The sequence below is a fragment of the Lepisosteus platostomus genome, chromosome 2 (assembly GCF_059453375.1).
Source record: "Lepisosteus platostomus isolate fLepPlt1 chromosome 2, fLepPlt1.hap1, whole genome shotgun sequence".
Classification (NCBI taxonomy): Eukaryota; Metazoa; Chordata; class Actinopteri; order Semionotiformes; family Lepisosteidae; genus Lepisosteus; species Lepisosteus platostomus.
In genome coordinates this window covers 28,058,132-28,073,700 of record NC_142612.1, presented here as the reverse complement: position 1 = coordinate 28,073,700, position 15,569 = coordinate 28,058,132, and the positions used below count along the sequence as shown (strand labels likewise).

Genomic DNA, 15,569 nt, shown 5'->3' with positions numbered 1-15,569 from the left:
TGAGCTCTATAGAGGCCTTCTGATAGTTTCCTATTTTCCTGGGGTATAAATTGATGTAAAATGTAAAAAAAGCAGAAGCAGCATGAATCATTGTGGTTTTAAGGTCAGAGAGCTCTTCAAACATGGCAGGCAAGGTCATGGATTTCCAAAGGTTAGGGGATGGCTATGAAGCTGAATCATCCATATTACTCTTTAGTGTCCATTATTAAGTCATTTTAAGGCTACAGGTGTAGTTGCCACCTTGCCAAGAAGTGAATACAAAAGTATTTTGCTACTGTGAGTTTTTAGGAGGCAACTGTAAATCTAATGACAATATTCAAAGATGCCTGTGTGACTGTGGATTTCACAGCTGGGTTAAAAGGAATACGGCAAACAAAAAAGTTACTCAAACTTGCCAAACATCTGAAACAATGTATTATGGTAAACTGAAGTATAAATTTAGCTTTTTCTACATGTTCATCAGTGATATATTGTGCATCAGAAGGGTAAAGGTCATGTTAAGAAAACGGTCATGCCCATCTTGAAATATTGTGTGGAGTCTAGAATGTTTTGGTGTTGTTTTTTCTCCATTTGTCCTGGAGTTATTGTCAAGAAAGGGAAAATCATGAACTAATACCAGGACATTTTGGCCAGACACATGGTTATTTTTGCCAAGAAGCTCAAGTATGGTTGAAATGGACATTCTAGCATGACAACAATACAAATCGACAAAGGAGTGTTTAACTGCATACAGTGCAAAATAAATGTTCACGACTGGTCACCTTAACTGCCAGACTTCAATCCAACTGAATATTTGTACATCGAAACAACCTACTAAAGGAGGTTTCTAGCTTCTAATCTCTGCCAGAGGATGATTTACAAAAATAAGAACTAAAGGGTATGAATAAATATGATCCTCATGTGTTCTGGACAAAGATTAATTATTTATGCCATTTATGACTTTTCTCTGTACAATGCAATTACATTTACAGTACAATATAACATTCTTAAAATGTTATTAAACAAGAAACATTATTCTATCTATAAATCTTTGTGTGATGTGAAGGTTTTTTTGCATTACATCAGGTGTATAAATACATTTGTAGAGCACTGCAGTTGATTGCATGATTTGGGTGGCATTGTGGCACAGTGGTTTGCATTGTTGCCTAGCAGCACTGGGGTCCTGTTTGTATGTCCTTCCTATGTTTCATGTGGGGTTTTGGCCAGGTACTCTAGTTTCCTCCCACAGTACAAAGATATACTGTTAGGTAATTGGTATTGATGTGAGTGTGAACATGTTTGTGTCTGTGTATGCATTGTGATGGACTGACATCCCACATTGTGTCCTTTGCTTTTTGGGTTAGGCTCCAGTTCCCCCAGCACACTGTACTGGATAAAGCAGTTTTAAAAAATGACATGAATGTAGTTTATTTCAAATACATTCCTGTGCATTGTGCCGAAACTTTATTCAGAAAATATTTAGATGGGAGGTGCTACCATTGGCACTATGGGCACTTTATTTATTGCACAACCAGCAACCATTAGAAATTTAAGTTCAGACAGGCCATTAACTATGATAAATATGAGATATAAAAATATAATCTAAATATATATTCACTTGGTGTGTGCCTACAAATCTGCAGTTCACAGATAAAATCAGTTCATGCAGTCTTTCTATTCGTTATGAGGCTGGCAGTGCATGAGAAAGGACTGCAGCTGGTTTTAATTCAGACAGCAGACAGTGTTGAATCAGAGATGGAATTGGATATATAATACAAGAAAGGCACAATCTCCTGGTGGATTAAACCCAGTGCATCTCGGCACTGCACAAAAGACAGTGTTTGAGCTTTCCCATCTTTTATCCTTCATGGTCAATAGAATGGAAACTTAATTAAAAAGAGCACATTTTCATTTTAAAACTAAGTTAAAGATTGCTAAATGACAACATTATTTTTTACACCCACTTTAAGCTGTACTCATAACAATGAAAGTGGCTATAATGACAGAATAGAAACCGATAGTAGAGGCTTTGAGTAAGTGTTGATGGTCTTGACATCTATGTAATGAGTATGAAAAGAAAGTTATCACTCATAACTGCAGCAATTTTACAATGTTATTATCAGGAGAATGTTTTTGTACCATGTGCATATTTGACATCACAAAGGATGATCAACAGGGCACTACAGTGAATGTCACAGGCTAATAGTGTATGTGGCCTTAGTTGGAATCAAAGCAACCTTTACATCTGCTTTGCACCAGGTTGCAGATGCTGTCTTGTGGAATTGACTCATTTCTTTTGTGCCTTAGTGAAGCACATGCCTGTTCACTGGTCTCTAATCTGTAGATGACAAATTTAATCCCGTACCGTATGTTCAGATAGGATTCAGTCTGGCAGTTACAGCATTCACAGCATAAATTATGTTTAAAGAAAATTATTGTTACCCAAATAAAATGGCATGTGTTGCTCTACTAGAATGCTGTCATGTCAAGCTAAACCTTCAGAATGGGCAGTAAGTTAAGTCCTAGACCTTCATCAATGTAGCACTATTAAGTAAGAATGCCAACAATCACTACAAACATAGTTCTGCAGAAACTAGACACTCCTGCCCAGACCATAAAATCTTCGATCTCACGATCGATTGATCTGCTGTAAACAACAATTAGTGTATTCTCTGCATGTCTGTGTCACACTTACGGACATCTATTATGGAAGTCTACACATACTGAAACTATAATTCAGCAACAAAGAGGATTTGGCTCTATTGCTGGAAAGGCCACATGAGGTTTTTTACACCAGCAACAATATGAATGACACTGAAGCCATTGTTGTCTTGAAAAGCAGCGCATATTGATTCCATTCTGTGTGTTTTATTTCTTGATTTTCAATATGGCTTGACTGACTCAATGAACTCCCTCATTAAAGAAGACATTTTGTGCATATTGCATTAAGTCTCACAAATAATCAGTTAATCAAAATGACTGTACAATATTTCAACAAAATCCAAAATCCAAATATTTTATTTTTATTTACAAGACATACATAAATGTCTAGTTATTATATTTTATATAACGATGTCACTACTGTATGTATCATATAGAATATACAGTATAAAAAATACATATATTTTTGCTTCCATAAAAGTAATCAAAGCCACATGTTTAATTTAAATATTTTCATAAATAACTAGGACAGTGCTAATAATGTATGCAACATTTAGCCTCCTCTCTGTTGGAACAGAAATACAAAATATTCTTGAATGATGCTATGAAAGAGCAGATGTTTAAATTAGCTGAAAAATAAAATTCAGGGATAGCTAAATAAACTGCAAGCTATATTATAGAACAAGACGCATCTTTAACCTCAGGGTAAACAAAAAAATCATACTTTTGGAACATCATGACAAGGAACTAAAACAGAAGAACATCTGAATTATAAATGTTAATTAAAGAGAAGACAGTACTAAGGACACGCTTTCCAAATTAAGAAAGGTTGCAATATTCAAAATGAGATCAATGTCCAGAGATATTTGAAATCAGGCAACACATTAATGATTTCCTAAAAAACAGCAAATACTGCATATCATTGAAAACCCACTGAAGCTGCCAGGTGTGAGCCTGGGCAGTACCTGAATGGGAGAAATCCTGGGACAACTTAAGGTTGGGGTTGGAAGAGTGTTAGTGGGGCCAGTCTTAAAGTCCTAATGCCCCAGTATAGTGGGGACACTATACTCTAAAAAGCTGCCGTCCTTTGGTTGAGACGTTGAAGATATCTGTCTCTGGTCTTTGGTCATTGACCTGGTCTCCTAACCTGGCTTGGGGAGAATTTTAGAACAAACATCTGCTGTTGTACGCAATACCACAGAAATAGATGAAAGGTGGGGCAGCATAATCAAGAATAGCCACTGGACCATAAGTTGAATGTGGACTCTTTAACCTCCATTCATGGTAATAAAATGGACTGGGACTATAAAACCCTCTGTAAAACTGTTGCAATTGGGGGCACTGTGGGGAATACACCTTGTGTGTTTCTCCTTCAGTGTTCTCCAGAAGTGGCCATTTTTGTTACAATTAAACTCATCTTAAACCTTCAATGGACTGCTCTGTGACTCCTTGCATCCCTACAACGTAAACCCAAAGTCCTGACTTTCTTTGGTTGTTAAAGATGCCAGGGCTTTTTTATTTGAAAAGAGTAGGGGTATGGTCCCGGCATCCTGGCCAGATTGCCCTTGGCATTTACTAATCATGGCCTCCTAATAATCCCCATCTATGAATTCCCTTCATCACTGAACTGGTGCACTTTTGTTGCTGTTGTGTCGTTCAGGTGGATGCTGCACATTCGTGGTGTTGGAGGTGAGTCCCCATTACCTGTAAAGCGCTTTGAGTGTGACGAGAAAAGCACTATTTAAGTGTAAGGAATTATTAGTATTATTGTTATTATTACTATTATTATTATCATTAAAACTATGAGAAAAAAGAAGCTACAAATTAGTTCAAGAGAGGAGTTTACTCATCAAGGAAAATAAAATCATTTTCATATCTAATTATATTTGTAAGTAATTCAACCATCCAATAAATATTTAAAATATAAAGAAATTAATCTGAAAAGGTTAATGACCATAAACTCATCCACAAAAATGTTAATGGTTATTCAAAAAGAAAATAATTTTTTCTTTGTGGTCTGGCCATAGACTCGTTAAAAATATTTAGGGCTGAAATGAAAAGGAAATGTCAAAGCTCTAAAAAACACTAATTACCCCTTATAAAAAAATACACTTAGTTTGATATATTAAAATCCTGCTATTATGGTGAAACTCTCGTGAAATATTGAAACATTCCTAAAAGAGTTTATTCAATTTAAAGTATTAAAAAGTATTTTCCTAAAAAAAACTGCTCTGAGATGTACAGCACTGTAACATCACTTCTCAAAAACAACAAGGGACAAGGGAAACCAGTGAGGCAGCAGAACAAGTACAATCACACAGAAAGCTCCATCACTGAAGTGCAAAATTCTAGAGCCCAGTAGGACCGTGCACACATTAAAATAGAACATTACAACACACCAATGTAAAAAACATTGACGCTGAGGACTTAAAACGTAATGTGGTGTTTTTCTGAAATGCTAGAAGAAACTAAGTGTCAAACTGATTACAGAAAAAAGAAAATGTATTAAAGGCAGAATAATGCTTTACCAGTGTTTCTTGTAAAATTTCAGAATTTTCAGAATCATTTACAGATAATGATCTAAAGAAACAGCCAAACTCAAAACTCAGAAATTATAAGGCACGAAACACATTTCTTGACTAAAAGAAGAAGAGTGCAAAATGTGACTCTCTTGGCTGAAAGAATGTATAGTTTCATGTACTGTATACTTGACAGCGATGAATTATATTTTTAATCAAGAGTCTACCTAGAGAGAGATCATTTGACACACACTTTAAGATAGGCTCTTCTCACAGGGCTCCTTTCTCAAATTCCCCTTAATTTGATTTAAAATCACATACTGTACCTGGGTTTTTTCATCTATTGCTTACTTTGACATCATCCATAATAAAAAATGACTTTTGCTCAGTTTTTTTTCCAGATGGAAATTTTTTGAACAAGTCTCCTTAGAAGAAGCCAACACTGGAGACTAAGTGACCCAAACTCCCGCTATACCTGTGTACATTACAGGAATTCTAATTTTCCACATTTCATTTATTGGGTGCCCCTTTTGTTTTGATATCTCTGCTCTACAATATGTGCTTATGGCAGTCCTGGGGATACAGAACTTCCATTGTATCCTCTGCACAGTATAGTCTTGTGGTCTTGTTGTATACTTATTGATTAAGAAATTTATAGAAATCTCTAATCATTAGTATTATTTGGAATAAAGATATTTGTATCTTTAAAATCACAGCCTTTTGGATAGATTCAGCAAACTGTGTTCTGTAAATGATTCACTTTAATTTTATTTAATGGAAAATACTTTAACACTCAAGTACTACTTATATTAGGTTTCACTGACACCCCTTTATTTTGATCATACTCTTACTGATTATGAGAAGCCAGCACTTTTTTTGAATAATGTGACCATGTCCAGATATTTTGGGAGTGAGTTGCAGTTCCACTACTTCTGATTTTTTTCTGTCTGAGAAACAGAGAACAGAGGGGCTTCCTGGCATTCAGATTGCAGGGGGAGTGCTCTCCCTGATTTTGAAAATATATTTTAAAAAGCTATTTTAAACAGATTTACATACTTACTAATTTAGTTTCATTTACTGTATGATTGCTAAATGAACTAGGAAAGCAGCAAAACATGTATCTGGGAAATTAGCAAATCATGTACAGTAGTCCTGGCAGGTGTCAAGAAGCAAACGTTCATAATGCCTTTAACATAATTAGTGAGTTTCTGGCTGTTATATATAGTTAAAGATGGGAAGTATCTAAAAATTAACAATTCATTAAACAAGAGAATGCAAGAACTTTATACTGACTCCATTACTCACAAATGACTCTCCCGATGGCAACCAGTGGAAACATAAATTCGACCCACTGCCATACTAATATGAAAATTGCTGAAAACCCCAGAACACTAGAACACTTAGAACATATCACAAGCAGCTTTGACCATAGCAGTACTGTTTAACAATAATGAAAATTCATATTTTTCCACAGATTGTTTTAATTACTTTGAATATATCAAGGTATGCGGTTATACTATGGTGTGTTCCGTTTTACAGTATGTCTCAATGAGACAAAGAATTGTGCTGTTTTCTCTAACTATGAAAAGCTTCAGAAACTACACTTTTGAATATTACTGCTTAAAATAAATTGTGGAAGCTTTATATAAAAACTGAAAACCCTTGGTTTTTCGTAGGTCTTGCACATGTTTTCATACAGTATCTGTCACATGATTCTGAAACATCTCACTCAGTGCACTGGTGCCCTACCATACTGAAACATTTTAGAACTCTCTGGAGAGACATGACGTTGTCTCTGGAGGATTACTGACAGCTGCCTTGTCAGCTTCTTCTAAAGTGCGGCTTACTAATATGCTCTGTTGGAAAGCTTTAATGTTTTATACAAAACCCAAATTCCCAAGAAATAAAGTGTAAAAAGAATAAAAGTTTCAATATTCATACAGATTGTTCAGAAGCAGGGACATTGCATGAGGAATCAAACTGTAGGTACTGTACCTACTGTACAGTATATCAGGTATCGTGCACTAAGCCTGTCAGCACTGCAACACTGATAAGCAAAGGCAAAAAATGCAAGATCTTAAAGTTTGAAGTTTTTTTTCTCTGTTTGACAATTCCAAAATACTGAGATCCACTTCTTACCTATGAAGAGATTCCATTCTGGGTCAAGATCAGCCTGGTTTGCAAGGCATCCTTTCATGACATTCAGGCAGTAGTTGTCGCATGGCTTTGCTGCAGGCATCCCTCGACAGTATGGGCAGTACAGCATCTTCATGAGTGCACGGATGCACCCTGGGGTTAGGCTCACCTATGGAATTAAGAAAATGAAGACATACTGCAATAAATAAGGTATTCTACAGGCATTGAGGATTACATTGTTACAATAAATAGATTTTTACAAATTTACTATAGCGCCTATCACTATAAAAAAATATTAGTTCAATACTTTTTAAGATGCAATAACCTGATTACAGAAGAAATATACAATATACAGCAAGCAATATAACCCAGACATAAAACAACAACAACAAAAAAAAAACATCCATCCATTTTCTAAATGCTTAATCCAATTCAGGGTTGCGAGGGAGCCTGAGTCTATCCCAGCAAAAAAAAACATATAAATTAGAAAACACTATATCAGTGAGCGATAAGATAACCGGTGGAACACCCCTATTGTATTTCAAACTTCAACTTTTTGGATGCGTGTATTGTATCGAAATAGATTAAATATTTCAGAGCCACTGTGGTATAATATTGTGGGCTTTATTGAAATACATAAGCAGGAATAACTCAATTTAGCTGAATTCCAGTTTATGGCGACAGTGACAAGTGACAGTGTTTTCAGAGCTCATCACTCAATGTGAAGTTGTCTGCTGTGAATGCCATATTTTCTGCACAATAAATCTTTGGCAAAAAAAATTAAATACTGATAGTCACGGGACATTAACCCTTCATTTCCCAATTTTTATTCCAGAAAGTAACATTCTTTCTGACTCAGGAGGAGTTCAACTGGTCATTTATGTAACACTCTTAAGGTTCCTTTGGACATGGTAATGTACATATACTCATTAAATGACATTCTGCAAATCACCTAGTTTCTTTGATTGAGCTCTGGCCAGCTGTTAAATGGTGCATAATTCAAGATAATGCAGAATATTAGATCTTATATCTCAGCCAGCTAGAACAGACTCTGTGATTTTTAAGAGGTTTGTGCAGAATAAGGTAATTAAATTTTCTTATCAAGACTGCACTGAAGTTGTTATTTTTTGGTGTTAAAGAAAAGTAGTGACATCAAGAGGAGGCTGTAAGACATAAGTCTAGAATGACAGCACCTACTCTTCTGGAAAATTTTAATTTCACTTTAATCCTAACAAAAGGGATGTCTGTCTGCTTTACAGAAAAAATCCAGTGGTTGTTTAATATTCACTCTGGGACTAAAAATTACATTTTTAATATTCTTGATGATAGTGGCTTGTGTGTTCATATGTCTTTTTGATATGATAGTGATCTGGGACTAAAAAGTTAACTGCCAGGTAATGTTTTTGAAATAAACATTTTGAAAACAATTTCATTCTCTTGAAAATGTTGCTGAATCAAGGTCTGCAAATTACACATGGCCATTGCATGACTTCAAAAGAAAATGCAACTTTAGAAATCCAGCTTTTTATTAATTTAAAAATATTTCCAGGTCTTTCGATGTTTCATTTGATTCCACCATGGATTTTCTGTGCTTACAAGTGCATTTCAGCAAATCCAAAGCAGATAACCACATCAAGATTTGTCCGTGAAGCATGTTTAGGGGATTGAATCAAATAAGCTTGTTCTGACAGATGTTATTTGCCAGTAAACACCAAATAATGCCTTTCGATAACTTTGAATACAACACAAGTGCAGTTTCATCTCAGAAAGGTATGCTTAGATTTACACCACCAATTTTTTTGATAAACTGGGGGGACTAGGCCAGGAATCCAGGTCCTAAAAGTATGCTGGGATAAATTACTTTGCTAAAAGGCTGCAACTTGAGACTTGTACTTGAGGCTTGTAAAACCTATAAACATTCCTAGAAGTGCAGCTCTGCCACTTTCATTTTACTTCATTTTTGCATCAATTTTTGAAGTGTATGTATGCATTGGTGTTGAATGGGGAATAATGATTTCAGCCTTAGTAGAACACTGCTTTTGCTTGTTCTCAGAATATCTACATGTATCCAGAGGCTAGGTACATCACAGTGTGATCATTTATTGGCTTGCGGTGCCTCAAACCTGTCCAGACATTTACTGTATTTTTATAATAGCTGCTAGAAATCCAAAGACTAAGAGGAAATAAAGTAGAAAAAAAGCATTCATTTAAATATCAAGATAGTGGAGAAGGATGGAATAAACTAATACAATACTGTTTTATTTATCTTTTTGTTCATTATTAAAATATTACTTTGTACAATAAGAGACCTGAAATCTAGACAATTAATAACACAGCTTATCCCATTCAGATTACTGCATAACAAACTTGTTCTGCATGAAAATTATGCAATTAACTTGGCGGATGTTAATAAACACAGAAGGCTGTTTTTAATCCCTGGAAATGGGAATCAAGATATAGATTAATTCTGATGCATTTATTTTGTTACAGATGGATAAAAATGTTTTTACTTTTTTTAACCTTGATTTAGAGTTTTACATTATTTGTTCTTTGATTAACGTTCAAAACAGAAAGCATTGGTGTTTTTTCCAGACTGCATTGATATAAATGGTTTAAATATAGTACTGTATATTTTACAGTGTATTTTAGAGGAACAACTGGACATTTATTTCACGCATTTGGAAGCAATCTAGTTCCAACTGAAATGCACTGCAACTAAATAAAATATAGTACATAAGCAGGCTATTGTGTAAACTCTAATTCCTGTATGTGACACTCTACATACCGCACTGGCATGTAAGCATTTACTTGATTCATGATATAAGAAAAATAATTATTTCTGCCTACTCGGATTGCCTTAGCTATCCTGGGTGTTATTTTACATATTTTCTTTTCTTCCTTAATATGAGTCATGGCAGTTGCATAGGCACCATGCAACGTGCTGATGTAAAAAAAACTCTTTCTTCTTGTAAAAAAGCTTTTCCTTTCATATTTACTGTTACAGGAAAGGTAGAGCAGTCTTATTGAAACAATAATACAAGAGTACTAAATAAATGCTGACAGAAAACTATGAAGCTTCGTACCCAAGAATATAGTATGACTGTAGAAAGACAAATCAAATTTTACCATTACAAAGCCATGCAGATATCTGTGGCAGAAATAATCTTAAGCAATCACTTTTACTATTTTGGCTTCATATATTAAGATATCATGACTTGTCCGTTCTAAACCATTTATCCTATTTATTTTTTAATATATTCAGGACATGCATCCCATTTAAAGCATGGTTGCATTTTGCATGATTTAAATGTGCATAAACTAATTCTATCATTCTGTAACAGTTATTTAGTCCTCTCAAGGGAAAAAGTACTGACAGAACTCATCAAACAAATGTTTCACAGCACTAAGCTTGACACCAAGAAGAGAATCTTTGTCATCACAGAATGTGTTTTGTTAAAATTCTATTTTAGGATATGGGATATGAAGAAACAGTTCTTCCAGACACAGCAGTTGCTGGAGCTTTTTTTTCTTCTTCATAAAGTATAGTTACTAATACTTCTAATATGCTTCAGAATAACTGACAAATTTTCCCTAAAGGAATATGTTAGAGTGAAAGGCTTTTGTACTATACAGTAGCTGTTCAAGATTCAAAAAGCTGCCTCAATGTCTTTACTCCTTTCCCTTATAAATTAACATGGATTGAACTGCTGACTTCAAAGCCATGAGAAGTCTATTTAGGGTATCATTTTCAGAGCAGGTAAAGGTCTAATTACATAATGAGCTCATCTGAGAGGGATCCTGTGATAAGAATCAATAGAGAGGCCACTTTCTCCAGCATACATTTCACCCTGTGACCATCAATTTCTCAGCTACTTGAATTAACCTGGATAGCTCTAACTTTAAAATTGCTTGAGATATAAAACTGTGTAACTCTGAAATGCATTTGTACTATGCATTTCTGTGTGGTTTTAATAGTTACAGAAACCTTAACTTCAAGATCTAATATGTACCTACTGCAATAACATTTGAAAACAATGTTGTTTTAGTGTCTTTAAAACAACTTGAATATATTAAATGCACAGCAACCTGTTTTATTGGCCACATGACCTTTTTCTAATGCTTGCATGATAAAAGGGATATTCAACAATAATATTTTATTGAGGTAAGTATTAGGATGCCCACTTTCAGTCTGTTTCTTATTCATATTCAGTTTTGCTCAAGACATTTTGAAGTCTTTTAAATAATACAAGTTTTTTTGATGAAAGCCAATTCTGAATTTAATATTCCTTCAAATATTCAGACGCTCAGATGTAATGCCTTCATAACAAAAAAGCTTCACACTGAGTGAATTTATGAATTAAATATTTCAGACTTCCATCTGTCTGTTCAAGCACATGCAAGACAACCAAATCCAGTTCAATTTAAAAATATTATTTCTCAGAAAGCACTTCCTTGTAGAACTATGCTGGGGAGCAAGTGAGTTCTTATGACATGCAAACACTGGGGAAAACAACAGACTTACAAGTTTGACAGAGTATGTTTGTCAAAAAGCCTGAAATTTCTCTAAGGAGTTTACCTTAGGTCAAGAACATACTGTACTGTATGATGGAATGTATGCAAAATACACCAAATCACTTTTTACAACAGCTTATAGTCAAAATGAAGTTGGATTTAAAAAAAAAAAAATATTTCTGCACCTGGAATTAAGTTCTGTCCAGTCACAGATACTGTAGTCGAAAAGGAGTGGAATACTGATTTTATAATCAGATTTCACTTGTACCCATGTGGAAGAGATGGACAGAAATAAACAATCCAGGAATGCATCATCATACAAACTGTGCTGGCTCTAGCTGTGTGGTTGAGATGAAATAGCCTTTTTATTTTGTTTAAGTGTATTTCAGACACTTAATTAACCTCTAGTAATGGGTTAAATGGGGAGTAGAAGCATTTTTTTAAATAACAAGCATCACATGCTTAGGGACAGTTAAGAAAAGAAATCAGTGTAACTAAAATATTGAATGTAGGAATTTCAATGACAAAAGTGTTGCTCCTTCTCCTTTAGGAAACCCATTTCCCACATTATTTAGAACTGTGTACCAGTAATTAGTTTATTTTGTGGCAAACTAAGAATGGAATTTGGCATCATACCTGACAGAAAGTTCATTCGTTTTTAACTTTATTTTATAGTTTGAGAGTGAATTCTCAAAATGCTAGGTATAGATGGCCAACCAAAAATATCAAGACAGCAAAGTATGGAGGCATTTTCTTCTATGTAAGCAGACAAAATGCTGATGCCAACTTCAGAATTAATTTTGATGCCGCTATAACTAAGAAATGTCAATGTAGAAATGTTTTTTCCACAGCATAAGCCTTAGAGGCAATAACTGCATGATGTCTGCAACTCATTGAGCTATTTGGAGAGGCACCCACTGCCATTTCTTGCTTATGCTGGGGTATCGTTTTCTTCAGCTTTCAATGACTGTGGTGATTTACTTGGTTCGTCTGTTATTTTTTACTTTTTATCACCTTGTTTTGTTAATTAATTCTGCTGTTGCAATCATTAATTAAATCATAAATAAAGCAATGTAAGAGCCAGTTCTAGAAATGTGGCATGTATTCTAAGTCAATCTCTGGTAACAGAAGTATAGAGATATGGAAAATTAATAAAAATGTTTAGATCTGTGACAAAATCCTAAACAATAATTACATGGGTAGCTAAACTATGTAATTTAATACTGTAGCTGGGCAGTCTGATAATTTCAGGAGTCCAGCCTGTTATCACATGTTGCCATGTGAAATACAATGTCTGAAAAGTTATTTTGCAGAAACCCAAACAGCCTTTGACTGTCCAAATTGTAACCATATGTGTAGTTTTTCCATGCAGTATGCCTAAACGAGGAATATACATCTCTTACATGCCATGTACAATATACTGTATGAATATCTGAATACAGTTAATTTAATATTTTTGTTTATAGTGGATGGAGGGCAGGTGGGAATTGCCTTTACTTATATTCCACACTCTCAAAATCCATTAGCTATCAATGATTCCACCAAAGATCAAAGGTCAAAGACAACACATACTGTACATGTACAGCTATTTTTTAATTCTGTAACTGAGAAAGGTCACAATAAAAAAAACAGTATAACAGAATAATCCACATTCTATTCCACAATTAGATAGATTAACTGAAATCCTAAACCTGTTTTATCTAACTGAATTTATTTACTGAATTTATTTACCGGAAAGAAACCCTCAAGTTATTAGTAATAATGGTCTTGGCATAATACAAGTAATTATAATAAAATATAATTTTCTCACAAAATAATTGACCATGCAAGACAAACCAGGATTTCTTTAATTGGTGATATTAACAAACCTGTTTACAGTTTTGTACAAAAACTTTTTTTTGTTTTCCTACATTCTTCACGGTCGGAAATAAAGATATTCTTAAAGTCAATGTGTTTTTCCTTTATTTGAATAATTCAAATTCTTGTCAGGTTTCTTGAATCACTTCACAATCTGCACATCATGTTCACATCTTTCATCACTTTCGTCTAACCAAAATGATGCTATAGATCAGTTTGGGAGACAAATTAAATATCATAATAGATTTATGCAACAAAAAATATACAGCAGTGTTGAAAACATACCAAAAACACCTTTCATTATGTTGAAAGGGGAATTTCTTGGTATCACCTGATACATTTTTAAATTTACACAATCCCACAGTGGTTAGTATTGTTGCCTTGCAACACCGGGGCCTGGAATCTGCATGGAGTTTGTATATTTTCACTGTGTTTATATGAGTCAGGTGATCCTGTTTCCTCCCACAGTCCAAAGACATACTGTACTGTACTGGTACGATAATCGCCCTTGGTGTGAGTGTATGTCTTTGTCTCTGTGTGCCCTGCAATAGACTGGCGTCCCATATAGGAAGTATCCCATCTTGCACCCACAGCTTGTTGGGATAGGTGCCCCCGTGATCCTGTATTTGATATTGTAGTTAGAAAATGGATGGATGATATCCTGCCCAATTAAATCCAGACTTTTGTGTTAAGTTTTGAGATTAATAATATATTACTGTTCATTTTGGTAATTTATTTTTTAATCATTGAAAATGTATTAAACTAAAGTATATACTGTAAAAAGTGGACTATAGATTCTTGAACATCTGGTTTTAAGAATGTCAGAAGCACAAATAGTTAACCAAAACAGGCCTTTAGTTTTTTATTTATTTTCATGATACAGATTGAGTGAGACTGTTTCAGATGTTAGTCACCAACCTTCCCATTGTTTTTAGTTTATAGAACAGCTACACAAAACACATGGGCACAGTAATTATTACTTTTGAGACAGTGCCAGTATACTGCTTAACAATGAGTGCACACATCATGTAGGTAAACAGGACAAAAATATATATATATTGTAAAGCTCCACAGTAGAACCTATTTGACTAAGGGTGATGTTACATGTTGTTCTATTGTTAGGAATTGGGATAATTCTCACCACAAATTATACAAGCTAATGCATTCAAATAGCTTATGCAGTATTGAATACTGCAAAATATAAATACTGGTATAGTATTTTACTGTTGTACATTTTTTCATCTAAAGAGACCAGGTTCAGTCCTTTAGTCCAGACAGGAATTCCTCTAATTGGCAGCATACAATATGCCTGAGTGTTGTAGTGTTAGGTGGGTTTGAGTTACACCAAATGTCACCCTGGCGACTTAATGGATGCCAGTGTTGTCAGTAAAGCCACCATCACTCCTCCAGTCTACGCTAGTTCTACTGCACTATCAAAAAAAAAATATACTACTGGTGGGAAACACAGTGTAATGTGTATTAGGTATCAACTATGTGTGAATTTGCAACTGTAGGTTTGTTACACCTCTGTGATTAAAAGAAAGGACTGCAGTTCTGCCGTACAGAGACTCTGCAAGACTGCCCTTACAGAATATCTCTTTTACTGTGCTAGTTATTGAGTGTGGTTGAAAATCCTTCTTGAAAATTAGTTTTTTTTAAAGCACTGAATGCATGATCCATGTTGGTTTGTCTATTTGTTTTTGGAGAAAGGGGATCGTCTTTTTTTCTATTAGTACCTTTTATTAGTCAGCTATAATTTACTGAAAGGTGGGTTCAGGAATGACAGCTGACAGATAAAGAGAGAAGAAACAATTCCATTATAAATAAAGATATAGGACCCTACATAAAGCTTATTGAAAGAAAATTACTTTTAAATTGTGATTTTGACAAATTTATAATAATAAG

General features: G+C 34.5%; 1 protein-coding gene across 2 annotated transcripts in view; it reads right to left on the bottom strand.

The window, feature by feature from the left end:
• Positions 1 to 15,569, bottom strand: part of gpc6a (glypican 6a) — a 362,385-nt gene that overhangs the window by 125,830 nt on the left and 220,986 nt on the right. For both annotated transcript variants that reach the window (XM_088603566.1, XM_088603576.1), the window contains exon 4: positions 7,299 to 7,464. In XM_088603566.1, the coding sequence (XP_088459692.1) occupies positions 7,299 to 7,464 (166 nt within the window). The remainder of the gene's footprint in view (positions 1 to 7,298; positions 7,465 to 15,569) is intronic.